The 27,470-nt window shown below is 45.6% G+C and overlaps 1 protein-coding gene across 2 annotated transcripts in view; it reads left to right on the plus strand.

Moving 5' to 3' along the window:
* Positions 1-27,470, plus strand: part of LOC134226420 (probable E3 ubiquitin-protein ligase HERC2) — a 69,886-nt gene that overhangs the window by 37,143 nt on the left and 5,273 nt on the right. For both annotated transcript variants that reach the window (XR_009983473.1, XM_062707188.1), the window contains exons 6-10: positions 40-231; positions 14,424-14,739; positions 14,801-17,642; positions 17,701-17,895; positions 17,964-18,432. Coding sequence is in view for 1 of the 2 variants with exons in the window: in XM_062707188.1 (XP_062563172.1) it covers positions 40-231; positions 14,424-14,739; positions 14,801-17,642; positions 17,701-17,895; positions 17,964-18,432 (4,014 nt within the window). In the remaining variant the exon portion in view is untranslated. The remainder of the gene's footprint in view (positions 1-39; positions 232-14,423; positions 14,740-14,800; positions 17,643-17,700; positions 17,896-17,963; positions 18,433-27,470) is intronic.

Consider the following 27,470-nt stretch of genomic DNA (forward strand, 5'->3'; position numbering starts at 1 on the left):
ACCGACTGTGAACGACATTCAACAGTTTCCTATTTTCAGACTAACGACATCAATGACTGCGATATTCCCATTGTATCCGGGATGAACAACACTTTGAACGCGTATCGTAGCCTGACGGGATCATTGTCACTGTCGGCGTCCATTTCCAGCTGCAACGCCACCCAACGACACTCCAAAATGTCGGCCAGTGCGATGTCCGTTATGGCTGCCACCATGACGCATCATGACGAGGTAAGTACCATGAAGCTTCGATACAAACTTTACGATTACGGCAAAACCTGTGTTTGCGCCCCAAATGGGGAAGCGTGAACTGAATCAGAGCGCAAAAAAAAAACTTATTTCACGCTTAAAATCAATAACACAGAGATATGTTTGCTTCACACAAAACGGACCTAATGCAGAACAACACCTAGATGAGCGACAGTTTCACAGCTACAAAAATAGCTCGTGTGGTTTTATTCAAGCTTGGATTCCAATATTTTCAACAGTATTTTGTTCCTCATGAAACAAGGAATCTGTACAAACGTTTACATGTTAAAAAGGACCGTTATCACGACCGTACGAGGCATTTTTGTGCCTGTGTAACTGTCGCTCATCTAGGTGTTGTACTGCATTAGGTACGTTTTGTGTGAAGCAAACACATCTCTGTGTTATTGATTTAAAGCGTGTTCATTTTGAGCGTAAAGAGAGGGAGCGTTTTTTTGGTCCAAAACAGTTTGCAATCTTTTGAAGCGGCAGATTTGCCAAGTAATCATTGAGTGCATTGTTCCCGACCTGGCGTTCCGCCCCGGTCGGAAGATAAGAATTCAAAGTTTGGTTATGTTCTCAAGCTCCACACACATGGTGTGCCAGTTGAAAAGCTTTTGAAGAAAAAGTTCTAAAAAGTGATTATGGTAGTGGCTTCCCACCCGAGTGGTGCGGCCACGAAGAATAATGGAAGCGCGAAGCTTTAAAGTGTTGGGGTTAGATTGCTGCATCTATAGGGCGTGCTAGCAAAAACATAAACGAAACGCGACGCTTCAAAAGAAGAAAAGTTTAGCAGTGTATAATAGCGCCGTACGAGCTGGTGTGGCTCGGAAGCAAATTGAAGTTGTGGTTGTGATTAGTTGCTTCACTCACAGGGAGTGCTAGGAACAACATGCAAAGCACAAAGCTTCAAGTAAAAGTGTAGAAGTGGATGAGCTGAGCACCGCACCCGAGCGGTGTGGTTGTGGGGAAGTATTGTTGTGGTGGATTGCTACACACAAAGGGTGTGTCAGCAAAAAACAAACGAAGCGCGACGCTTCTGGAAAAAGTGTGGTTATGTACATAAGTGATAACGTGAAGATTGAAAAAAGCTCACGAACACAAACAAAAAAGAATGATAAATGAGTGAACAAAAAAAGAATACAAATGAAGAACACCGTACAACCCAGAGTGACGAGAAGTGTAACAAGAAGAAATCTATTGGCAGCCTTGACGGGATCGAATGCTTGTGGAGACGCTGTTGATACGGAGGAAAAAATTGGTCAGTGTAATTTGGTGGATTTAGTTGTCAATCCCTTGCGGCCGCTATGCCTCAGTGTTACCTACCAGAAAGAATTGGATCGGGTGAAAAAGGAGCAACAAAAAATGGAGCGTAATCTCATCAAGAATCTCATCAAGGAGAAGATGTTTCGCATCAGAGAAGCTTTTAACCTGGATGCTACAAAAATGTACACTTTCTGAGTCTGCAGCTGCAAACAATTCAGAAGTCGTATGAGGAATACGAATCAGTGTACAACGAAGCGGTAGGTCTCGTCGCCAAAGATAAAAAAAATGAGAGGAAAAATGATTATCTTAATTTTGAAACGCTCCATCCCGAGTTGTACGTAATGGCACAAACAAAAATTGCTAACCTGCATCGGAGTGAATCGAATCGAGCTTCGACGGCAAATACTAACGCATTAGAGTTCCTTCCAAGACCTAAAGTGGTACAAAGTGTCCCTCACCTCCAAGTACCGTTGTCCACATTTGATGGAAAGTTGGAAAACTGGCACTCATCAGTAAGCGAATGGATAGGGAAAATAGAAAGCTGTGGGAATCGTCACTGAATCGCGAAGAGTTGCCATCGTTCGACGAGCTGAGAGATTTTCTCAGGGAGCGTAGCCGCGTCCTTCAGAAGCTCACGAGCTACGGCCGCACTAACCAATCACAGACAGCAGCAAAATCTAGGCAGCAACGAAAGCCAGACAAACAAAGATGTTTGTCCAAATGAACAAGAAGTCATGTCCATGCTATTCCAACCCGCACACTATCTACAAGTGTACCGACTTCAAGAAGCTACCTGTAGCAGAGCGTTTCGATAAAGTGAAAAGGACGGGTCTGTGCTTCAACTGCCTGTATCTAGTGCATCGCACAGTGGACTGCACTTCGGACCAGCATTGTAAGGCCTGTAGCAAGCATCATCATAGCCTCCTTCACATCGAGCGCTCAGGAGATCCCAAGCCAAAGAATCAAATGGAAGCAGAAAAGAAGGAAGAAGCACTGCCTGCGGCAGAGCAGCGGACAGTTAGCTGCTGGGCTGCACACAAACTCAAGCAGTTCCGAAGCAGATTTTTCTGTCTACAGCAAAGATCGTAGTGTTTGGTTCCGGTAATGCAACTACAACTACAATCCGCCGATTGCTATTTGCGGCCTCAACGGTATGAAGACATCTCCGAGTTACCAACAGGTAAGGTAAGAAACTCAAAACAGGCCACCCCCTGTCGGCATAGAACTGGCAGACCCTACATTCAATGTCCCGGACGATGTTGATGTTATTATAGGAGCTGAACTGTACTACGACGTTCTGAAGAAAGGACGTCTCAAGATTGAAACCGACTTCCCGATACTGGCTGAAACAGTATTCGAGTCGTAAGGGGTCCTGCGAAAACCCAGCAACCAGACATCCAAAAACGAGTTTGTCAACTGAACACCACCCACGAAGACGTCAACCGTACCCTCTCCAAGTTCTGGGAATTGGAGGTAGGGTATTATATACTAGCAATATGACTGCAGCAGAGCGTGCTGTAGAGCAACACTTTGAAAGGACCCACAGCCGTAATAGCGAGGGACGGTACGTAGTCAGGCTACCGTTCAATGATCGAAAGAGTCAACTAGGCGACTCATACGAGAATGCAAAGCGTCGTTCTGGGAGACTGATGGTTAGTCTCGCCAAATACACCTCCAAACAAGAAGCCTACAAGCAGTTTATGAAGGAATTGGATCACATGCAGGAGGTCTCCAACGATTTCGATCAAGGTTACTTTCTACCGCATCACGCAGTCTATAAGGAAGCCAGGTCGACTAACCGCGGACGTAGCTAAAATGCGCCATCAGGTACAGGTACACCCTGATGATTGAAAGTACCAGAGAATTGTATGGCTGAACGAAGCGAACGAAATGTCTACCTTCAAATTGACAATATACGGCTGTTCAAGTGCTTCCTACCTGGCAACGAAGGCATTGACCCAACTGGCTACAGGCGAAGCAGACAACTTTCCAGTGGCAGCATAAGTTGTCAAGGAGGATAGCTATATAGAGTATCTGTTCCATTATTAATAACATGCTCCTATATCAATAACATTCGCCAAACAGGCAATTTAGGCTCAATTTGTGTCGTGTTTTGACGTTATCCGGCGTGCTCACTGCTGAAAAAAATCACAAAAATGAGAAATAAAACAATTTGCACACCAATTATTTGTTTTCGAATGGTATTGATTTGGGTACATGGTATGAATGCAAGGATCTACAATTGATTCCACAGGATAAGCTGGTTGTAGATTTCGAGAGGTCCGAGATCAACGACACCATCAAGACTTTAGGATTGATATGGAATCCTGGCCATGACTACTTCATGTTCAACGTACCGCTCCCATTGCTCTACGGAGGTAAGCCCACAAGGATAGTGCTCTCGGAGATCAGTAAGCTTTTTGATCCTCTGGGATTTCTGGGACCAGTAGTGACCACTGCGAAGCTGTTGATGCAGGAGCTATGGCGTTTGAAGCTTGGCTGGAACGATGAGTTTTCCGATGAACAGATGCAGATGTGGCTAGCGTTTCGTTAAAAAATAGTTGCAGTGCGACAGATAAGGAAGAACAGATGCGTCATCCCCGGTGATGCCGCGAAGGTCGAGCTACTTGGTTACTGTGATGAATCGAAACGCGCATATGGTACTGTTCTGTACGTTTGGACTGAGGTCAGTGACGGCACAATCAACATTCAGTTAGTGTGCAGTAAGTCCCGAGTTGCCCCTCTTAAACCGATGACTATACCCAGACTCGAATTGTATGGGGCACTGGTACTGGCGCAGCTGGCTCAGAAGGCGATTGTACCATTGAAAGTAAAGTTTGACAGCGTCACACTGTACTCCGATTCGATGATTTGTCTTAGCTGGTTGAAAACAGTCTGGCGGTTTTGAACGAGTTTGTGTGCAATCGAGTCGCTACTATCGTCGAACTAACGCAGAACTACAAATGGGAATTCATTAGGTCCGAGAACAATCCCGCTGGTGTGCTGTCACGAGGCCTGCATCCGGATCAGCTGATTGAGGAAGAACTTTGGTGGAGAGCCGCACCAGAGCAGAGACAACATCATGAAGTGGAAGATGAGGCCGTGCCTTTGCTAGCAGATAATGAACTACCGGAACTACGGAGTTCGAAAAGTGTCCTTGCTACGATCGTGGCGAAATCGTGTAACAACTGGTGTCGAGTCAGCAACTTTAGTCGATTGCAACATGACATACGTGTGGCGATTTATTGAAATAGCCCCGTACGAAGAAGAGAAATCCTGTCAGCAATCCGATCACTGTTGGCGAGTTGTCCAGGGCCACTAAAACTATTTTCTAAATTGTAAAACAAAAGGAATCCAAACAGGAGTACAAGTACGAAGATTTTATCAGAGTTAGCGGACGACTGAAGTACTCAAACATTCCATACGAAGGCAAGCACCAACTACTGCTTCCGGGAAGTTGAGTGGTTGAGCTACTGGTCCGTCATTTACATGAGAAAAACCTCCACATCGGGCAGAACGTTTTGATCTCAATCGTTCGTCAGCAGTTTGAGACAACGGTCAAGCGGATTACTAGTCGATGTTTTAGATGTTACAAACACAAGCCACAGCAGTTGAACCAATTCATGGGCCAGCTGTTAAGTTACCGCGTCACAGCTGCACTAAGGTTTGCTTTGACTGGTGCAAATTTTGCTGTACCGTTCATACTCAGAGAGAGTGGCAAGAAACCGAAGTTTGTAAAAGCGTACGTTGCGGTGTTCGTGTGCATGGCCGTAAAGGCAGTATATTTAGAACTTTGCACAGATCTGCGATCGGAGACGTTCTTGGCAGCGTTACAGAGGTTTTCGAGTCGACGTGGCATTCCATCTGATCTTTTTTCGAGCAATGCCGCTACATTCACCGGTGCTGCTAATGAGCTAGCGGAACTACGACAACTTTTCCAAAGCCAATTGCACAAAGACAAGAGTTCTGTACAACCAAAGGCATCACCTGGCATTTCATACCGCCACGAAGCCCGCACTTCGGCGGTAATTGGGAAGCCGGAGTCAAGTCAATGAAGTACTTGCTTATGCGTGCTGTTGGAGAGACGAAATTGACGTGCGAAGAGATGACGACGTTCCTTGCGGAAGCGGAGGCGATAATGAATTCACGTCCAATGTGCCCCTCATCGGACGACCCAAATGATTTCCAGACTTTAACACCATCGCATTTCTTGATTGGGCGCACTGGTCAAGCAATTCCGGAGGCTTCATACACGGTAACCGGAATATACTCTTTTATGACTATAAAGTACGCATAATCCTGGAAAAGTGGAACTACGCATAAAAGGAGTATATTTCGTTTACTCATTTATGAGTATATTGCCTATACGTCAAACGAAGCATACTTTTTACTCCTTTTCTCAAAGTTAAAATGCATATTTTTTACTCCAAATAACAAAGATAAAATGCATACTTTTTACCCCTTATTATAAATTATTCGTTTCTAAAGAATAAAACGATTTCTTCATTTTCAGCTAATAATAACAAAAGCGAGGGCATTAATGCATATTTATTCAATAATAAAATTATTCATATAAAACAATTATAATACGACTGTGTCTAACATACTCCTATCGTCAACCGGAACGCACATACCGGAATCTACACAACGTGTCAAGTGATAGCGAGCTTCTTCCTTGAGCAGAATATTCATCACTTCCTACAGCATTTCAATATCGCGAGTTTCGAAACACTTGCAATACATCGGAAAGAGATCCGAGGTCCTCCGCTGGATCCCAACGGGCTTTATGTTCCTCCTAGTTTTTTGTGCTTCTTTCCTTATGCTCGCTTCCGAATGCGTTCCTTGGATGCCTCGATCTCCGACCGGAACTGCTTTTTGTATTCGGTTTAAGATAGTTGGATGCTCTGGAAGAAGGATTCGACTCAGACGCGAGGGCCGACATCAAGCTGCAAAAAGAAATATCATTTTAGCATTTCATTCCCAGACGAATTCACCAAATTTCAACTCACCTTTTTGGCAATGTCGTGAGCAATGGCCCAGACTGTGTTTGACCTGCATTTCCATCAGATCGCCAAATCGACTTTAGTTGGCCATATCCTGACAAGCTTATGATTGTCACGCAAAAACACTCTAGAACAGGCTCTAGAATCATCATAGTTCCTATAGATATTATATAACATATATTTTTAGTTAGAGAACATGAAACAAATCAATAATATAAACTTACCGATCAATAAAATAGTTACTAACTTGCTTAATGTTTGGTTATGAAATTTTCTTTTCTTTAAAATACTACTTTTCACTCATTTTTAATTCCTTTTACATTCTCTAAAAGGAGTGAAAAATACTCTCCACCAATGATTTGAAAGTACGCATTTTTTGACGTATTGGCCATATTCTCAAATAAGACTAAAAAGTACTCCTAAAATGAGTATTCTAATATTACCGTGTATGACCAGAAGAAGATCGGCAGAATGTCAAGATGGCAGCATGTGCAATACATGAGAGATTATTTTTGGAAGAGGTGGTCCGCAGACTATCTCCATGCACTGCAAACTCGACAAAAATGAAAGGACGGTTTTTTAGACATCAAAGGAGCCTTGGTGCTATTGGGAGAAGAGAACGTTCCACCCCAGTAGTGGAAGTTAGGCCGCATCACAGCCACACATCCTGGCCACCTTATCCTCGGTGGTGCGAGTGGTCACCGTTAAGACGGTGAGCAGCGAGTACAAAAGGGCAGTGACCAAGATCTGCCTGTTTCCGGATGTTGAATCTATCGACCCAACGGGAAGTGTATGATTGCGCAGCAAGAAAAATACAGTCCATTTATTTTCAGTGTAGACACACACTATGTTATAATTTGCTGTAAAATTCACAAATCTTGTCAGAAAAACAGTTGAAAAATAAATCTTGTACCGAGCGGACGCGTCCGAGTTTTTCTTCTTTTCGGCCATTGAGTTTCGCAAGTCCGAAACACGTGAAAATTCCCCCCAAAAAAAGAAATGAAAATTAAAGAACAAAGAATAAAAAATGAAGAATAAATAATAAAAAAATAAAGATTAAAAAATTAGGATTAAAGAAAAATAAAAATAAAAAGAACAGAGACGGATGAAGGATGGCAGCAGGAAAAGAAAGGAAGAAGGGAGAGAAAAGAAGGAACAAGGAAGAAGGAAGCAGAAAGAAGGAAGAAAGAAAGATGAAAGAATAATGATGATAGAAGCTAGAAGAAGGAAAAAGGAAAAAAGAGGAAGAAAGATGGAAAAAAGAATAAGTCAGACAGAGGAAGGAACAGGCAAAAAGGAAGGAAGAATGTATATAGAAGACGAAAGAAAGAAGAAGCAAGCTTGAAGAAGGAATAAGGAAGCAAAAAAGAAAAAGGGAACAGTGAAGAAGGGAGAAAGAAGAGACAACAAAGAAGATGGTTGAAAAAAGAAAAAAAATAAAGAAGGAAAAAGGTAGAAATAATAATGAAGGAAGCAGGAAGAAAGATATAAGTAATAAGAAGGAAGGAATTAATAATTAATAAGGAATTAATTAGTAAGGAGGTTCATTCATTTATTTAGTTAACATCTAAACAGATAACACTGAATCAACAATTTGACGCCACAATGCACGGTTCGAGGCCGCATCTCTCCATCCTCGGATACGCCCCACGCTCGCCAAGTCGTTCTGCACCTGGTCTGCCCATCTCGCTCGCTGCGCTCCACGCCGTCTCGTACCTGCCGGATCGGAAGCGAACACCATCTTTGCAGGGTTGCTGTCCGGCATTCTTGCAACATGTCCTGCCCATCGTACCCTTCCGGCTTTAGCTACCTTCTGGATACTGGGTTCGCCGTAGAGTTGGGCGAGCTCATGGTTCATTCTTCGCCGCCACACACCGTCTTCTTGCACACCGCCAAAGATGGTCCCTAAGCACCCGTCTCTCGAATACTCCGAGTGCTTGCAAGTCCTCCTCGAGCATTGTCCATGTTTCATGTCCGTAGAGGACTACCGGTCTTATTAACGTCTTGTACATGACACATTTGGTGCGGTGGCGAATCTTTTCGACCGCAGTTTCTTCTGAAGCCCGTAGTAGGCCCGACTTCCACAGATGATGCGCCTTCGTATTTCACGACTAACGTTGTTGTCAGCCGTTAGCAAGGATCCGAGGTAGACGAATTCCTCGACCACCTCGAAGGTATCCCCGTCTATCGTAACACTGCTTCCCAGGCGGGCCCTGTCGCGCTCGGTTCCGCCCACAAGCATGTACTTTGTCTTTGACGCATTCACCACCAGTCCAACTTTTGTTGCTTCACGTTTCAGGCGGGTGTACAGTTCTGCCACCTTTGCAAATGTTCGACCGACAATGTCCATGTCATCCGCGAAGCAAATAAATTGACTGGATCTGTTGAAAATCGTACCCCGGCTGTTACACCCGGCTCTCCGCATGACACCTTCTAGCGCAATGTTGAACAACAGGCACGAAAGTCCATCACCTTGTCTTAGTCCCCGGCGCGATTCGAACGAACTGGAGTGTTCGCCCGAAATCTTCACACAGTTTTGCACACCATCCACCGTTGCTTTGATCAGTCTGGTAAGCTTCCCAGGAAGCTGTTCTCGTCCATAATTTTCCATAGCTCTACGCGGTCTATACTGTCGTATGCCGCCTTGAAATCAACGAACAGATGGTGCGTTGGGACCTGGTATTCACGGCATTTTTGAAGGATTTGCCGTACAGTAAAGATCTGGTCCGTTGTCGAGCGGCCGTCAACGAAGCCGGCTTGATAACTTCCCACGAACTCGTTCACTAATGGTGACAGACGACGGAAGATGATCTGGGATATCACTTTGTAGGCGGCATTAAGGATGGTGATCGCTCGAAAGTTCTCACACTCCAGTTTGTCGCCTTTCTTGTAGATGGGGCATATAACCCCTTCCTTCCACTCCTCCGGTAGCTGTTCGGTTTCCCAGATTCTGACTATCAGTTTGTGCAGGCAAGTGGCCAGCTTTTCCGGGCCCATCTTGATGAGCTCAGCTCCGATACCATCCTTACCAGCTGCTTTATTGGTCTTTAGCTGTTGAATGGCATCCTTAACTTCTCTCAAGTTGGGGCTGGTTGGCTTCCATCGTCCGCCGAACTGACGTAGTCATCTCCTCCGCTGCCTAAACTTTCACTGCCTGTACTCTCAGCGCCATTCAGATGTTCCTCGTAGTGCTGCTTCCACCTTTCGATCACCACACGTTCGTCCGTCAAGATGCTCCCATCCTTATCCCGGCACATTTCGGCTCGCGGCACGAAGCCTTTGCGGGATGCGTTGAGCTTCTGATAGAACTTGCGTGTATCTTGAGAACGGCAAGGCTGTTCCATCTCCTCGCACTCCGCTTCTTCCAGGCGGTGTTTCTTCTCCTGAAAAAGGCGGGTCTGCTGTCTCCGCTTCCGTCTATAACGTTCCACATTCTGCCGGGTACCTTGCTGCAGCGCGACCGCCCGCGCTGCGTCCTTCTCCTCCAGAATCTGTCTGCACTCTTCGTCGAACCAATCGTTCCGTCGACTTCGACCCATATACCCGACGTTGTTCTCCGCTGCGTCGTTAATGGCTGCTTTAACTGTACTCCAGCAGTCCTCAAGAGGGGCCCCATCGAGCTCACCCTCTTCCGGCAACGCTGCCTCGAGATGCTGCGCGTATGCAGTGGCGACATCAGGTTGCTTCAGTCGCTCTAGGTCGTACCGCGGCGGTCGTCGGTACCGAACATTGTTGATGACGGATAGTGTTGGGCGCAGTTTAACCATCACCAGCTAGTGGTCAGAGTCGATGTTAGCGCCACGATATGTCCTGACGTCGATAATGTCGGAGAAGTGCCGTCCATCAATCAGAACGTGGTCGATTTGTGATTCTGTCTGCAGTGGTGATCTCCAGGTGTACCGATACGGGAGGCTGTGTTGGAAGTAGGTGCTACGAATGGCCATATTCTTGGAGGCGGCAAAATCAATTAGTCGTAGGCCGTTTTCGTTCGTCAGCCGGTGAGCGCTGAACTTTCCAATAGTCGGTCTAAACTCCTCCTCTTGGCCAACCTGAGCGTTCAAATCTCCTATGATGATTTTGACGTCGTGGCTTGGGCAGCTGTCGTACTCACGTTCCAGCTGCGCGTAGAATGCGTCCTTATCATCATCAGTGCTTCCGGAGTGTGGGCTATGGACGTTGATTATGCTGAAGTTGAAGAACCGGCCTTTGATCCTCAACCTGCACATTCTTTCATTGATCGGCCACCACCCGATCACGCGCCTTTGCATATCGCCCATCACTATGAAAGCTGTTCCCAGCTCATGTGTGTTGCCGCAGCTCTGGTAGATGGTATGATTACCTCTAAACGTTCGCACCATTGATCCCTTCCAACAAACCTCCTGCAGCGCTACGATGCCGAATCCACGGTCCTTGAGCACATCGGCGAGTATGCGTGTGCTCCCGATGAAGTTGAGAGATTTGCAGTTCCACGAACCGAGTTTCCAATCGCTAGTCCCTTTTCGTCGCAGTGGTCTTCGCCGATGGTTCCGGTCCGTACTCTCTTGTTGATTGTTCGTTGCTTAAGATTTTTTAAAGGCTGGCTTGCAGGGCCTGACACCAAACCCCATAAATTTCCGGAGGACCATTCCTCCTTATTTCCGGTGGACCATGGTGCATCGTTTCACTTAGTCCCTCGCTGGCACTCGGACGATGATCAGCCGCCCCTAACATGGAGAACAGACGCTGTTGTGAGCCGAACCTGACATGGAGAACAGACGCTCAGTAAGATTTGCACCTCCGGAGAGGAGCAAACCCCCCTTTTCCCTGTCAGCCTACGACCATAGTTCCCACCGGGGTTGGTTACCCGATCTTCCCTAAGGTTGCTCGTATCCCGGCCAGCACCGCGGGGAGGTAGGGATAGGAGTTGCTGGGTAAGAGGCTAAGGACCGCGAGATGGGGTCTATTTTATTCCTTCAGGTACGCGAAGTACCAATGGTACGCTTTACCCAGCATTTGCCGTGCCAAGGAGGAGGAGGAGGAGTAAGGAGGTTAAAAGAAGGAAAAAGAAGTAAGACGGAAGGAACAAAGAAGGAAGTTGGTAGAAGAAAGAAGGAAAGAGGAAGAATGAAGAAGCAAAAAAAAAGAATAAAGAAAGAAGTAGAAATAAGGAACAAGGATGAAAGAATGGAAGACATAAGGTAGAAGGAAGAAAGAAAGAAGATGGAACAAGGAATAAAGAAGAAGGAAAAAGAAAGAAGAAAGAAAAAAAAAGGTACAAGGAAAAAGAAAGAGGAAGAAAGAACAAGGAAGAAGATAGAAGAAAGAAGAAGTATTAAGGACGAAGAAACCGGAAAGAAAGAAATTAGAAGTAGGAAGAAAGAAGTGAGAAGAAGGAAAAGAAAGATGGATGAAGGAAGAATAAACCCTAGCAGCACACATGTTACTCATTGGTTTCTGCAACTGATATGTGACCAGATTCAGTCACAATCAATTTGCTGTAACCTTTTTTGTCTGACTTGTGCTGCTCGGGAAGGAGAGAGAAGGAAGAAAGAAGACGGAAGGAAAAAGAGAAGAAAGAATAAAGAATGAAAATGTTGAAGGAAAGAAAAGAGAAGGCAAGAAGGAAAAACCAAATGCAGGACCCAAGAACAATAACTAAAACCATTTTCCTTTTTATGTTACCTCCAATTTTCGAGAACTTGCTTGAGTTTGGACCTTCCTTTGTGATACATAGAATAGAATGCGCTCATGGCATATGTTCATGGTGATCCATGAAAACCCTGGGTAACTCATGGCAACAACAATAACTACTTGGAATGCCAACATATACCATGATGGAGTTACACAATTTGTTTATTCTTTATGGAGTAGGTAGACTACCTGAAACCTATGACAATAATAACTACTTTGTATGTAAATAAATGCCAAGATTGGGTTGCACAACTTGTTAATTCTTCAATAACTGCCTCCGTCACGGAGGTTGATCTGCAGATCTTGATTCTATAGAGTTCGTAGTCTACCTTGAGCTCATGACAACAACAATAACTACTTGGAATGCAAACATATATTAAGATTGGGTCTCACAACTTGTTAATTCTTCAATAACTCACTCCGTTATAGGAGTTGATCTGTAGATCTTGAATCTTAAGAGTTCGTAGACTATCTTGAACTCATGACAACCACAACTCGGAATGCAAACACATACCATGATGGAGTTACACAACTTATTCATTCTTCAATAACTGCCTCCGTCACAGGAGTTGATTTGCATATCTTGATTTTATGGAGTTCGTAAACTATCTTGCACTCATGACCAGGGTTATTAATCGTTAATTTATCGTTATCGCCGATAAAGTTAATTGTGTTCAACGTTATCGGTTGCTACGATAAAGATGCATCAACTCAGTAATTATCGGAGTTCGATAATTCAACGTTAATTTAACGTAAGTTAACTCGATAATTTTGCAATAATGTGGTTACTAGATTACGAGAAAAAAAAGTTATGTATAATTTTGACAGAAGCCGAGAATTATGTAAACTGATCTTTTCCAAAATTTCTCAATGATGACCCTCATTGTAGCAGGTTGACCAGAGATGATTTTGATTGAAACGGGAACGGCACGGAACGAATAAAAACCAAGTGTTCTGTCATTGGCTTGATGGACTATCAAGCACTACATAAGTGTTTGGAATATACAACGCGGATATTTGTGCTAACCAGACAGACTTGCTTTGAGATGGAGACATATCTATTGAGAACGCATGATGATTTTTTCTTAGACAATCTTCATCGGATAATCAAGAAGATGTAGCTGGAATCGGAATACTTCGGGATTTAGAATTGGGTTTCAACTGCTAAAGAATAATACAGCGACTTGTAGTATTTCATGTCAGGCATAGGTACCAAGTGAAAATACCCTCCGTGATGAATTGAGCACGATTCGGTTAATCTACTCTCTGAGTCATAAAATAACTATAATTATGTTATACATGTAGGCTCTCCGGATCTCCAAAATAGATGTTTTGTGATTCAAACATAACAAATACGATTCTTTATTATGGAGAACCGCGACTATCTGTGAGATTGAATAAATGATCGTAAGAATCTGTTTGATCAATTTGAACCCCAACTTAATTGCAAGATTTAAATGAGTTACCTAATATTTCAGGGCAATGCTAGAAAAGTATATTGCAAAACCAACTTGTAAATATTATATTTTTACCTGCAGGACATATTACAGTTAACTCGATAATTATCGATAAATCAACGAAGACTCGATAACGATAACGATAAATCAACGCTCACTTTATCGTCAACGAAGCATCATCGTACATTCGTTATCGTTATCGAAGATGGCGTTAAATTAACGATAATAATTTATCGATTAACAACCCTGCTCATGACAACAACAATAAGGCCATTACAAATATTTAATTAAAATTATGTCCTACTGATCTACGCAAGGTAAAGGGGGGGGGGGATAATAAAAAATAAATATTAAAATAAAAATAATAAAAATAAAACTCCTAGGATTTGTTACAGAATGTTCTAAAAATCCTCAAAATTATCCGAATATTATTTTGTTGCCCCCTCAAAATATTATTTTTGGGCAAAAAAAAATCCGAAGGGGGGGGAGGCAATTGTTTTTGAATATTTGTTTTGGCCTAACTACTTGGATTGCAAACATATACCTAAATGGGGTTACTGCATTTGTAATTCTTTATATACCTACGGCCTCCGTCACGGGAGTTGTTCTGCAGATCTTGACTCTATATAATTCGTAGATTATCTGAAACATATACACGCCATCTGAAACTAATTCAAATTTGTCGCTTCTAGGTCGTAAAAAGAGAGGGAGCGTTATTTTCAATTTTGAGCGTAAAAGGAGGTTTCACAGTATGTATTAAAATACCGAATTTTCTCCCCAGATGATGAACGAAGTTCCGATCATCAGCGGACTGGACGATTTCACCGCCCTACTGGGCGAATCGGAAGCCAAACACCTAATCGAGCTGCTCAAGTTGAGCGTATCGGGTCGAACAGGGCCAGCAAACACATCGGAAACCATTGCCACCACGTTGATCGCTTTAGCTAAGGGAAGTACGCCGATCGCCAATATGTTGATCGAAACCTGCATCACTGAGCTTGAGGATTTGTGCACCTCGCGGCACTCCTTGGGCAAGCTACCGAAAGCAGTGGTTCAGGAGACTAGCCATCCGTATATCGATGATATAACATTAGTGGGTAAGTGTGTTAGTCGAGATTCTAAATGTTGTTCTGTATTATTACCATTATTTTTCTTCAGGCCACGTCAAAATCCCCGGTGCCGAAGCACTTCGCATTGAATTCGATAGCCAATGCTCAACGGAACGTCGCAATGATCCCCTCATTATTATTGATGGTACAGGACGAGTAGTAGCGACACGTTCTGGTCGTGAATGGGCCCAGTGGGCACCAGAAATCCGGATTGCCGGTGACGAAATGCGTTGGAAGTTCACGAGTGATAACTCTGTTAATGGATGGGGTTGGCGGTTCTATGTCCACGCAATCATGCCAGAGTCCTATCTCCAAGAGCTAGGATCGGATCGTACTGTACTCTCACAGCCGTCGATCGCGATGGTTATGGGTTTGCTTGAGTCATCGTTGGTTCCCCACAATAGCAATACCCTAATAAGATTGACGTCTGCACTCTCTCAGTGTGCTCAACTCAGCTCATTGACTGTGGCCCAGAGAATCTGGGCTTTGAAGAAAATGCATCAATACCTAACATCTCGGGAAGCTCCTCGCGCACTTGAGCCTTCTGTAGTTGAAATCCTCAGTCCGTTGATTCCGATCATACTAAGGCAGTACGAATATGAAGAACCGCAGGTCCGCACCGGACTTCACTTGATGCATTCCGAATATTTCAAAACCTTGGTGGCCTTGGCTTGTGATATGCAACTCGACTCGCTTCTACCGCACGGTGATGCCCACAAGTGGGCGTGGTTCCGTCGCTACTCCTCCGCTGTTCGAGTAGCTCAATCGCTGATTCGCCGAGTGACGTTACCGCCAACCTTCACTCTCGAAGTTCGTAAAAAGCTCGTTGAAATAGCTTCACCTGCAACAAACCCCTCCCTGCCCAATACTGGGGCAAATAGTCTCACCAGTAGTCACTGTTCGTTGGTCCAACACACCAATAGTGGTTCCAGTCTCAGTCAACAAGGTTTCGATTTGGGTTCCGCCACAGGGAGCGAAATCGAATCGATCGATACCTCAAAGTATTTGCATGAGGACCACAACTACTTTACACCGCAGTACGATTCACAGCTGTTGCAGTGGTTCAACAGACGGCCAGAGGATTGGGCGTTCTCTTGGGGTGGAGCTAGTACCATTTTCGGATGGGGTCACAATCATCGGGGACAGTTGGGAGGTCTGGATGGCAGCCGGATTAAGATGCCTACACCGTGTGAAGCGTTGAGTTTGCTGAGACCTATCCAAATTGCCGGAGGAGAGCAAACATTGTATGCGGTCACCCCGGATGGCAAGCTGTACGCAACGGGTTACGGAGCTGGTGGACGGCTGGGAATCGGTGGTACAGATTCGGTGTCCGCTCCGACATTGGTGGAGTCTTTGCAGCATGTGATCATCAAGAAAGTGGCGGTAAATTCTGGAGGGAAACATTGCCTGGCATTGTCATCGGATGGAGAAGTATTCTCGTGGGGAGAAGGTGAAGACGGTAAATTGGGTCACGGAAATCGGGATAGTTACGATCGACCGAAGTTGATCGAGGCGTTATCCGGAATCGGTGTTATAGATATAGCGTGCGGAAGTGCTCATTCGGCTTGCATAACATCGCAGGGGCATGTTTTGACCTGGGGTAAAGGGCGATATGGTCGATTAGGTCACGGAGATTCTGAAGATCAATTACAACCAAAACTGGTGGAGGCCTTGTTGGGTTATCGAGCGATCGATATTGCATGTGGGTCAGGAGATGCCCAAACGCTGTGCATAACGGATGATGATAATGTGTGGAGTTGGGGTGATGGTGACTACGGAAAGTTGGGTCGAGGAGGTTCTGATGGGTGCAAGATCCCGATGAAAATTGAAAGTTTGGCGGGTTTGGGAGTTATAAAAGTGGAGTGTGGATCGCAGTTTTCGGTTGCATTGACACGATCGGGAAGTGTATATACTTGGGGCAAAGGTGACTATCATCGGTTGGGTCACGGCAACACGGATCACGTCCGTCGTCCAAAGAAGGTGGCAGCCCTACAGGGGAAAAAGATAATATCGATCGCAACGGGTTCGCTGCACTGCGTAGCTTGCAGTGATTCGGGAGAAGTGTTTACCTGGGGTGATAACGATGAAGGCCAACTGGGAGATGGCACGGTAACAGCAATTCAACGACCAAGACTGGTACAATCTCTGCAAGGCAAACATATTGTTAAGGTGATTTGTGGTTCCGCCCATACGTTAGCGCTATCGACATATCAATTGAGTGAAGCCGTCCGACCGCCACCATCCCCTCCGTTGGAGTATGACCTTGTAAGAGACATTTCTCCGGAGGTTCTCCATGCTAGATTAGTGTTACTGCATCACTTCTCTGAACTGGTGTGCCCTTGTTTGGCTATGCTCCCGATCAGTGGTGAGCTTTCGCTTGGTGCTTTGAAGGACATTCTGGTATACTCGATCAAGGAAGCTGGCTTCCGAAAAGTCATTCAAACGACCATGGTACGTGATAAACCTCACGGACCGGTGATCGAACTTAACCGGATACAGGTCAAGCGATCACGCATGCGCTCAGGTAACGGATTAGCTGGGGTTGACGGAATGAAGAGCGTATTCGGACAGATGGTGCAGAAGCTGCCACTTTTGACCCAGGAAGCCCTATCGATGCCCCACCGTGTCTGGAAGGTGAAATTTGTGGGCGAAAGCGTCGACGATTGTGGTGGTGGATTTAGCGAGTCGATCGCTGAAATGTGCGACGAGTTGCAGAACGGTAGCGTACCGTTATTGATTCAGACACCAAACGGACGTGGAGAAGCTGGTGCTAACCGGGATTGTTTCCTGTTGGATCCGACGCTAAACTCGGTGCTTCATATGAACATGTTCCGATTTTTGGGAGTTCTGATGGGAATTGCTGTACGGACAGGATCACCGTTAAGTTTGAAGTGCGTTGTTTAATGTACTTGTCCCCACTTGAATGTTAAAGTCTGTTTGTTGTTCCAGTTTGGCCGAACCGGTTTGGAGGCAGCTGTGCGGAGAAGTGCTCCGTCCGTCAGATTTGACCGAAGTTGATCGTGATTACATCACTGGGTTGCTTTACATTCGGGATATTGAAGACGATCTGAAGGTTTTCACGTCGATGGAGCTTCCGTTTTCTACGCCATCGGCGAAGGGTCATGAGGTACCCTTATCAACAAGGTACGCGGAGTGCTCGAAAGGAATGTGGGTAGATGTGACTCTAATTACACTTACTTTTATGATTGCAGGTTCACGAAAATCACTCCGGATAATCGCAGCGAGTACGTCAAACTAGCCCTGAAGTATCGCATCCACGAATTCGACGAACAAGTCAAAGCCGTCCGTGACGGTATGTCCAAGGTGATTCCAGTGCCGCTGCTATCGCTGTTTTCGGCGGCTGAACTGCAGGCCATGGTTTGCGGTTCACCGGATATTCCACTGTGTTTACTTAAAACTGTTGCCACCTATAAGGGAGTGGAGTCGACGTCATCTTTGGTGCAGTGGTTCTGGGAAGTAATGGAAGAATTCACCAATCAGGAGCGGTCCCTATTCCTACGGTTCGTGTGGGGCCGAACGAGGCTTCCCCGTACCATTGCAGACTTCCGTGGACGAGATTTTGTCCTGCAGGTACTGGACAAGTATAATCCACCGGATCACTTCCTACCGGAGAGCTATACCTGTTTCTTCCTGCTCAAGATGCCCAGGTATTCGTGTAAGGTGAGTTTTGTCTTGTTTTAGTTGATTTAGTAACTAGGGGAAGTCGAAAGATATCACCTAGTCTGGTGATTTTCTAATGTTTATTCCTATGTTTCTTTTCATCGTATTAATATTTTTTCTTCAAAACGTTTACGTTATTATCGCATTGTGGGCAGCAGGAATGCTGTCCAAGGGCTGGACAAGCCCTTCCCAGGCCCTTACGAGTTGAGGGATTTGTCTAGGTTGTAGTGGAGTTTGACAGTGGGCTCTGTTGAAGCTTTATAAAAAGCTGCATGTATCCATAAATAGACCCTACCCAAACCGCACCAGCCCAATCCCAACTCACCAAGCGTCTGTTAGCCAGGGAGGTACGGCTGTCTGTTCTCTATGTTATTGATGGCAGCACTGCGCCATTCAGTGAGAGCGCGAGGGACTAAAAGGGTAAATGGTTCTGAACGAATGAAGTGGAATGAATGAAATGAAGAATGAATAAAACTCACTCAAGTTTGTTTGTTCGATCTGACCAGACGTGTTTTCCCTAGTAGCAAAGTTCAGAACGCTTTGGTTGCAACAACTCCAATGTGACTGGATTTGGTCGCATATGAGTCACATTGACTGATATGTGACAAGTGTGCTACTCCGGTGATTGCCTCTCTGCTATTTTCCCCTCCTAAAGGTTATGGGCCTTCGAGTTAGTCATTTTGCGTTAGTGCAAAGGGGAGGTGGAAGATCAGTATGGCGAAATTGGCGAACGATAATTACGATTCGTGGAAACTGGAAGGCGAGTTTTTGTTAGTGAGAGAAGGACTTTGGAAGTATGTGTCGCCGGGAGTGAAGCCGGTGGCGGCTGCAACGGTGCGAACGCGGCAGAACTAGCTACCTGGGACGAGGGAGACCAGAAAGCGCGCGCGACGATCGGTTTGTTGCTGATCCGAAGTCAACACGGGCACTTCCGGAAAACGACATCCGCGAAGGAAGTGTGGGACAATTTGGAAAAGCAGCACCAGAAGAAAACTCTCACGACCGAAGTGTATTTGCTCAAACGGATTTGCGACATGCAGTATCACAATGGGGACAACATCGAGGAACACTTGTTGGAATTCGAGTATTTGTTTGAAAAGCTGGCTAACGCCGGGAGAAAACTTGATAAGGATCTTCAGGTGGTTCTAGTGTTTCGAAGTTTGCCTAGTTCGTTCGATGCCTTGACGACAATGCTGGAGAATCGAGCTGATGATGAGCTGACGCTGCAGCTTGTAAAAGGGAAGATTGTGAACGAAGTGCACAAGCGGCGGGAATCATCGGTGGCGGATTCGGTTGTTTTGAAAGCGGACGATAAGAAGAAAAATGTTGTGTGTTATCATTGCGAGAAGCCCGAAATTGAGGCAGAGGCAGAAAGACGAGAGTGCCGGTAGTTCGAGCGGTAGCGGGCAAAGTGATTCGAAAAAAGTCGAGAAAGCAAGCAAAGGCCAAGCTCACGGCATCGGAATCGGACTCATTTGCGTTTATGGCCAGTGCGTATTCGGTAAATGACTGGATTGTTCAGACACTCTGAAATCGGTGACGGTTGCCGACGGCATAGGGGCTGTAGTGAAAGGTGTCGGATCGTGCGTGATTTGGTGTCTCGGGGGAGCTAAGGACGAAAAACAGATTTTGCTTAGAGTTCCTGAACTTGATGTGAATCTTGTGTCGGTCGGCAGGCTCATGCAGAAGGGGGTTCTTGAGTTATTTTTGACAACAACGGCTGCACAGTTGCGAACGGGGACAGAGTTGCGGCGGTTGCGCCGTCGGTCAAAGGTCTTTACCATCTACAAATGGTTGAGCGGGTGTCACACAAAAGGCTGCATCCACGAGTGGCACAGGAAACTGGGGCATCACGACGTTCAAGCTATTCTGGAACTGGAACGGAAAGGTTTGGCAACTGGCATTAAGGTACGTAGCTGCTCTGTTAACCATTCTTGTGAAACCTGCTTGCAAGGAAAGATGGTACGGCGGCCATTTCCTAAGAAGGTGAAGCGGAAGTTGAAGGCGGTACTAGATTTGATCCACAGCGACTTGTGTGGGCCAATGAATACGGCCACACCGGGGGGTCGTCGGTATTTTTTGTCATTGATCGACGACTACAGCCGCTATAGTACAAGCTGGAACGGAAGTCCGACACGGTGGATGCTATCCATGATTTCGTGCGCTGGATGAAGACGCAGTGTGGTAGGTCACCGAAGGTCATCAGGTCGGATCAAGGAAGAGAGTACAACAGCGCAGAGTTGGTCAAGTTTTTGAAGCAGGAGGGTATCCAGCAGCAGTTTACGACAGCATAAACGCCACAGCAGAACGGAGCTGCGGAGCGCAAGAATTGTTCTCTGGTGGAGATAGTGCGGTGTATGATCATCGAATCTGGATTGCATTACCGGTGCGGGACTAAACCGGACATGAGTATGATCCAGGTGTTCGGTTCGGAGGCGTAAGTGTTCATCCCGATGGAGAAGCGGTCAAAGCTACAGCCGAAGGTGACAAAGATGACGTTCGTCGGATACTTCGAGCAGCACAAAGCGTGGCATTTTATTGACTTGAAGACAAACAAAATCGTTTTTAGATGCTCGTTTCTTGGAGTTGGGAGAGAAGGTTCCGGATGCGATTGATGATGATGTGGTCGAGTTGCCGCAGGTACCAGCGAAGCCAAATAGCACCAAAAAGCAGGAGGAGTTGGATGCGTCCGACACGGAATCCATCGACGACGGTGAAGATGAAGAAGGTTTCCGAGGTTTCTATGAGGAGCAGCTGGAACACGGATTTGACGATTCAGGTAACCAGAGTGTGTATGAAGATGCCAGTGGAAGCGATGTGCCATGTCAGGGTGACGATAATATTTTGATCCAGGAGGAGCCGTCTCGCGTCCAGGAGGAGCAATTTGCAGATACACCTCGCCGTTCTGAAAGGTCAACGAAGGAAGTTTCACCTGAACGTTACATATGAAACGAAGCTCTTAGCATATAACAGCTTAAGCGCCACTTTTTTTTTGTGGTTTAAAATTCAGTTTATTTGTCAGTTCATTAACAGTTAAAATAGTTTACAAATTTAAAAATTAACGTCCAAGTGAAAGTTCAATGAATTTACATCTACAACATCGTTACTTAAATTAACAAAATTGATGTAATTAATAAACATTCGTAGGATCGCTACTCGTTTTCGTTTGTTGATACCTGCCAGTGCAGGTCTCGCTAAATCTTCGAATGAGAGTCTTCTCCATCCATCCATTAGCCCGGTTAGTCTCTGCTGTAGGACCGTCCACGCCGGGCCGACATGAGCACAAGAACAAAATTTGTGTTGGAGCGTTTCTTGTTGTTGGTTCCCACAATGGGTGCAGTTATCATTTGCTACTCGCTGCATTGTGTATAGTAGCTTCCGATGTACGATTTTTCCATTTACAAATAAGTACATTTGTGAACGATGGGCTGAAGACAGCTGTTTGACGGCGATGTTTTGCCATGCGAGTGGCCAGTCGATCATCGGACTGTTTTGTTCCACCTTAGGCCGTTCCGTTTGTTGAACGAAATGTTGGTGGATTTGCACGGCGGAGGAGTTATGTTGAATTTGTTGGGGGATTTGGGATAAGCATGTAAGGATTATTCTGATGTCGGGATGATCTATTGGAATTGCAGGGCGAGGATCAGCGGGGAAGAGGAGGGATCTATAGTACGGAAGGGAATCAATCTCTTTCAGATGTCTGTTCGTGGCCAGACTACGACTTTTAATAGCCGGAATGTGTAGGTTCAAACCACCATGCTCCCTTTTCCTGGCCAACTACATGATCGGCACGCGAGCGAATATTTATCTCCAGGAACGTCTCCATCGTCGCTCTCCATCGTTATCTCCGCAGTGTGTATTCCTAGTGAAGGCAGCACCGACGAGAGGTACCACAATTTGGAAGTGCCGAAGGTGTTCAGCATTATTATCTTCTGGTGCAGCGGCATCGTACGATGAGACTGCAACCACATTTGTTGAGAAAATTTACCCACCAACACGTTCCAGTTCAGCGTCGTCATCAATCGAATCGAATTTGCGAAAGTGATACCCAGAATTTTGACTACGTTTGCCGTTTGCAGCCACTGGGTATCGATTGTGTTGCCTTCGCAGTATCCAACATTTATTGCAATTGTTTTGCGCAAATTTAATTTTGCGCCGGCTGCAACAGAGAATCGGTTGAATATTTCACGGATTATTCTATCCGTGCCTCCGTTGTGACGACGACGGTGTTGTCGTCCGCATATGCCACAACCAGATCCTCCCCACACGCTTGCTCTAGTCTGCATACCAGTGGATGGAGATACAAAACAAGTAGATGCATGGACAACGGATCCCCTTGGCTCGACGACAATTTCTTCTTCTGTCTGCAGTTGCGTAATTAACGTTTTCTTCCTACGTCTTTCCCCCAGCTGGAACATTGACATTGGCTCCCCTGCTACGTGCGTCTCGTTAATTCTCATAAACATGTGCGAGAAGTTGCGTTGTAGGGCCAACATTTCCCCTTCCAGACGGTTGATGGTGGTTATCATTTGTGGTTGCTGATAGTAGCCGTCGTACGCTAGTCGTAGTTGCGCATAAAGGTGCTGATGCGCGTCGTAGAATTCCTTGTAGAATTCTCGAGATTTCCACTTGAAAAAAGATTTGATCTTGGACTTAGCGTACGACAGCCACCAATCCATCCATGACCCGTAGTTTCTACGTTGTCTAGTCCAGTATTGCCACTTATATTGGAACTCGGCAACGTTGTCTTTGGTAAGGAGATGCGGTCTAATGGCCCAGAAACCACGCCCGGGCTCGTGCCCAAGAGGGGGAAGACAGAGTCTTATCGTAATCGCTTTATGGTCTGTAAAGCAGCAGACATGGGTAAAAGCAGACTGCAATTTGTCACGTAGTCCCCGACTAACGTAAATACGATCAAGTCGAGATCGCGCATCCCGATTGATGTATGTGTAGCCTGCATCCCGTGGGCATAGCTTTTCCCATGCATCGTGTAGCTGCAGCTGGTGGACGGCAGCTTTTAAGGATGGGCTTGTATTCGGGCTGGACGAGTCGCATGCACGTAGTACGCAGTTGAAATCGCCAGCGAGGATGACATTTGTGGTGCGGTGACGGAGGTAGTACGCCAGCGTGCCGTTGAAAAAATCTTCTCTGGCCGCTCGCTGCGCAGTGCCGGAGGGAGCGTAAACGTTGCAGATGGTTGTGTCGTGCACTCGCAGTGCGATCAATCGGCTATCCAGACTCTTCTCCACGTGAGTGACCTGGATGTGCTCCTTCACCGCAACAGCTGTGCCTCTCCTCGTATGGTCTACATTTGCGAAAACGACAAAGCCAGGCAAGGAAAGCTGTTCGTTCTCAACTTCTTGTAGACACACGATATCGAGGCTTTGACTGCTGATAAAGGTTCAGAGCGCGTTGAGCTTCGTGGGGTTCGTGATTGTGCCGATGTTGATGGATCCGAGGTTGTACGACGTAAGAGCCATTTATGGAAGAGAGTCCACACCCTGCTCGTCGTCACCGTCGTCGCAACGTTGTTTTTTGCCGGGTGGACGTCCTCGGCTTCGCACGCTTCTTGTGGAAGTTGACGACTCATCTGTTTCGTTACCGGCGGTTCGGCTTTGGGATCGAGTCGCAGGTTTTTTAAATAAGTCGACCAAGACTACGTCAGCGCCGTATGTTTGAGTTTGCAGTGACGACGACGATGAGCTGCGCGCGCTTTGCAGGTGCAGTAGCGGGCTTGGGGACATCATTCGTGCGTTGCTCGGTGGCTGGCTGGTTGATATTATTGTTGAGCCAGACAGTTCGGTCTGACTCGCTGGCTTAGGCAGCTCGGGAAAAGTCTCCAGCGATGCTGGTGGTGGAGCGACAGTACGCTGTTCAGCCGGTTTGACGATCGAAGGTTTCGCGCCGCTCGTCTTCTTCGGTTGTGATCGTGGCCCAGCTTGTTTCGTCACGTTGGCGTAGCTCTTCTGGACCAGCAGTTTCTTGTTCTGCACACAAGATATACCAGTGTGGGCTTGCTCTTTGCAGTGTTTGCATGAGGAAATCTGCCCCTTGTAGACGATGTATGCCTGCTGGCCATCGATCGTGACCCACGAATCGATATTTCGCTGAACCAGCATACGCGCCGACCATATGCCGAGCGGAATCCCACCAAACTCAAAGCCATCACCCCACGTTAACTCTCGCAGCGAAATCATTTCACCGAACGCACTGAGAAACTCGATGATCTTCTCTTCGGAAACGTTTTCCGGCAAATCGTGCACCTTCACTTCAACACTTCCATCTTCCATCGTTATTCGCAACTTGTGCTTCTTCCCCGCAATGTCCACTTCATGTTTTTCGTCGTGTTCGTCCACGATATTTTGTGCGAGCGTCAGGTCTTTAACCTTGACGAACGCACATTGTTCACCGCGGTGACACTGGAATCTCACAACATCTTCTTTCTTCAGTCCTAAAACTGTGTTGCAGAAGCTATGCACCTTCTCAAAAGACGGCTTCACAGGGAAGCGCGAGTAATCTATACGAAAAGTATTTTCACGCCTCATCGCGGATCACTAAAGCGCGACGCGGCACGGACGGGTGAAAAATAAACCACTGGATTTAATCGCTTGACTTTCGGAGAGCGCAATCGAAAATACGTCTGCTCGTCTCAGAAGCTGAGCGGTAACTAGCGGGTTGGAGAGACTGTTGATGCTGATCTAGAGGCCCGGCTTGAGGCTCTCTCCAGGGCGAATTGATAATGCTCAAACACACCAGTCTCAAGAAGCGTATACGAAGGGCAAGTTGGTGACTTTGCACGTGGGTCGAGCTTTCACGGTGTGCCGAGCGGGGTGGTTGGCTTGGTTGACTAATGTGGAGAGTTTGGCGATAACACCGGCAAGGTGAACGGTGGGCCACGGGCTGGATGGTACGAAAGTGTGGGCGCTGGAAAAAGCTTCACATGGCTGGTTTCTCCACGCTGTGGAATTCTATTGCGTGCCCAGGTTAGGGTGATTCCGTCACTCCTAAACCAACACCCACGTTGAACGGTGGGTGATATCTGTTCAACGGTCAGAATACTTTACAAAGTGCACCAGAATTTAGCAAATAAAACCTTACCCAATTCAATCTTCGGTTATTCACAAATTTTACTCGCTTTCACTATACCATAAGTCAAACAAAGCCTGTCTGGCCTTGGAGCCTGAATAATTTTCAATTCTCTCTTCATTTAATTTCGTATAGGGACAATTTGAGTTCATATTATATATTTTTTTACTTTGCCCATCTTTTTCTAATAAAAATAATTCCCTCTCGTATCCGTAATGTACAGCACAGTGTACATCCTAGTTTATGTGGATGATATGCTGATTGTGAAATCCAACAACAAGGAGTACAATGGAGTTGTGAACAGGGATGGGAAAAATCAAATTTTCAAAAAATCGAGGATAATCAAACTCACCTGCGATCTTACTTTTAAATTATCAAGTGATAAACACTCGCCAGCGATTAAGAATCGTTTGAAAATCGTTTCTTGATTTGAAGCATTTACCGTTACATTATGAACTCTTTTTTCTTACTACCATGAAACCATAACGCCAAATAGAAGATATAACGGGACTATTGACAATTAGCTGATATTAGTAAAGATCAATGTTTGAATGAAAATTCTGTGTTTATTATCGTTTGAGTACAAATTTTGAGAAGTTGTCGCCGGCGACAACTCGTCCACTGTTTTCACGTGAAAAGTTTTCACATGAAAATTGCAATCATCATCGTTTGATGATGATTCAGCACAACACTAGTTGTGAAGGCTTTGGCAGGAGAGTTCCAGATAACAACGACAAGTTGGTTGGACAGTTTGGACTGACGGAAACCAAAGGATCACGAATTCTAATGGATGTCGGATATTTACAGCGAAAGGAGGAGTCGGAGTGTCTGCCGAACAACGAAAAGTTCCAGAGCCTCGTCAGCGGTTTGCTGTATTTATCCGTCAATACCCGGTCAGATATTGCCATACCCAAGTAACAATTTCAAGGCTTCATGGATTTATTTAAGTTTTTTGACGGTTTTATCGCTGCTTTGTTCAATGCTGCAAGATTAGCTTTGTTTGAAGACTTATAGCTATCTCAAAAATCATAATAAAACGTCTAATAAAACCACAAATGTCAAAAACTTCTTGAGCACTCCAAAAAACCAAAACTGAAAACTGTAATAAAACCGGATATTTTGGTCATAGACTTGTCTTACGCATAACCTCCATAAAACTTAGTGGTTTTTTATAGGTTTATAATGGGATTATACAAGAGCACAATGTTTATGTTGAACTTCATGCACTATGGCCAACCGAATGGCAAAAAAAAATGTTTCTGTCATAATGTTTCTGCTACAAGTTTCTCGAAAACTCAAACAAAGAAAACAATAAATAGGGGAAATGTCCCGATATCCATCTCACTGAGCTTGAGCTTGAGCTTGATTGACTGCTCGTAGTTGCTACTCCATTATGACCAGATCAGCTGTTCTTGCACAGGGAACCAACAGATGTTTGCTTGGGACTAGCACACATCTTCAATGTACAAGTACTGGTGATCTCATTTGTTAGGTCATACTGGCGCCTGCCACGTCAGAATGCAAGTCAATGTAGGGAAGGGGAGGAAATGATGATGCAAGCCGAATATACCTCTGCACTTGCCACGAGTTCATGCGGAATTTGTTGGAATTTTTGGGTTAGGTTCAAGAGGCGGAGGTCCGTCTTGGTTAACGAGCTGCCAATGTAATAGATAGGAGAAAGCAACTGATGGAATTTCTAATTGGATGTAGGAAACGAGCTTTATAGTTCATTTCCAATTCTAGCAGATTACTGCTAGAATATTCAAGTTGAAGGTATAGGATTAGAAATGGAAACGGTATGGAAGTCCATTTCCAGTTCTAGCGATTGCAAAAAGAGGCAAAGAGAGTGCTGTGCTACCTGAGGGAAACAAGCGAATTGAAGCTGAAATTGGGTGCCAACGAAGGAGAACCTCTAGGGTATGCGGACGCGGACTGGGTCGGAAATGTGAAGG

This window comes from Armigeres subalbatus, chromosome 3 (assembly GCF_024139115.2).
Source record: "Armigeres subalbatus isolate Guangzhou_Male chromosome 3, GZ_Asu_2, whole genome shotgun sequence".
NCBI classification, from domain to species: Eukaryota; Metazoa; Arthropoda; class Insecta; order Diptera; family Culicidae; genus Armigeres; species Armigeres subalbatus.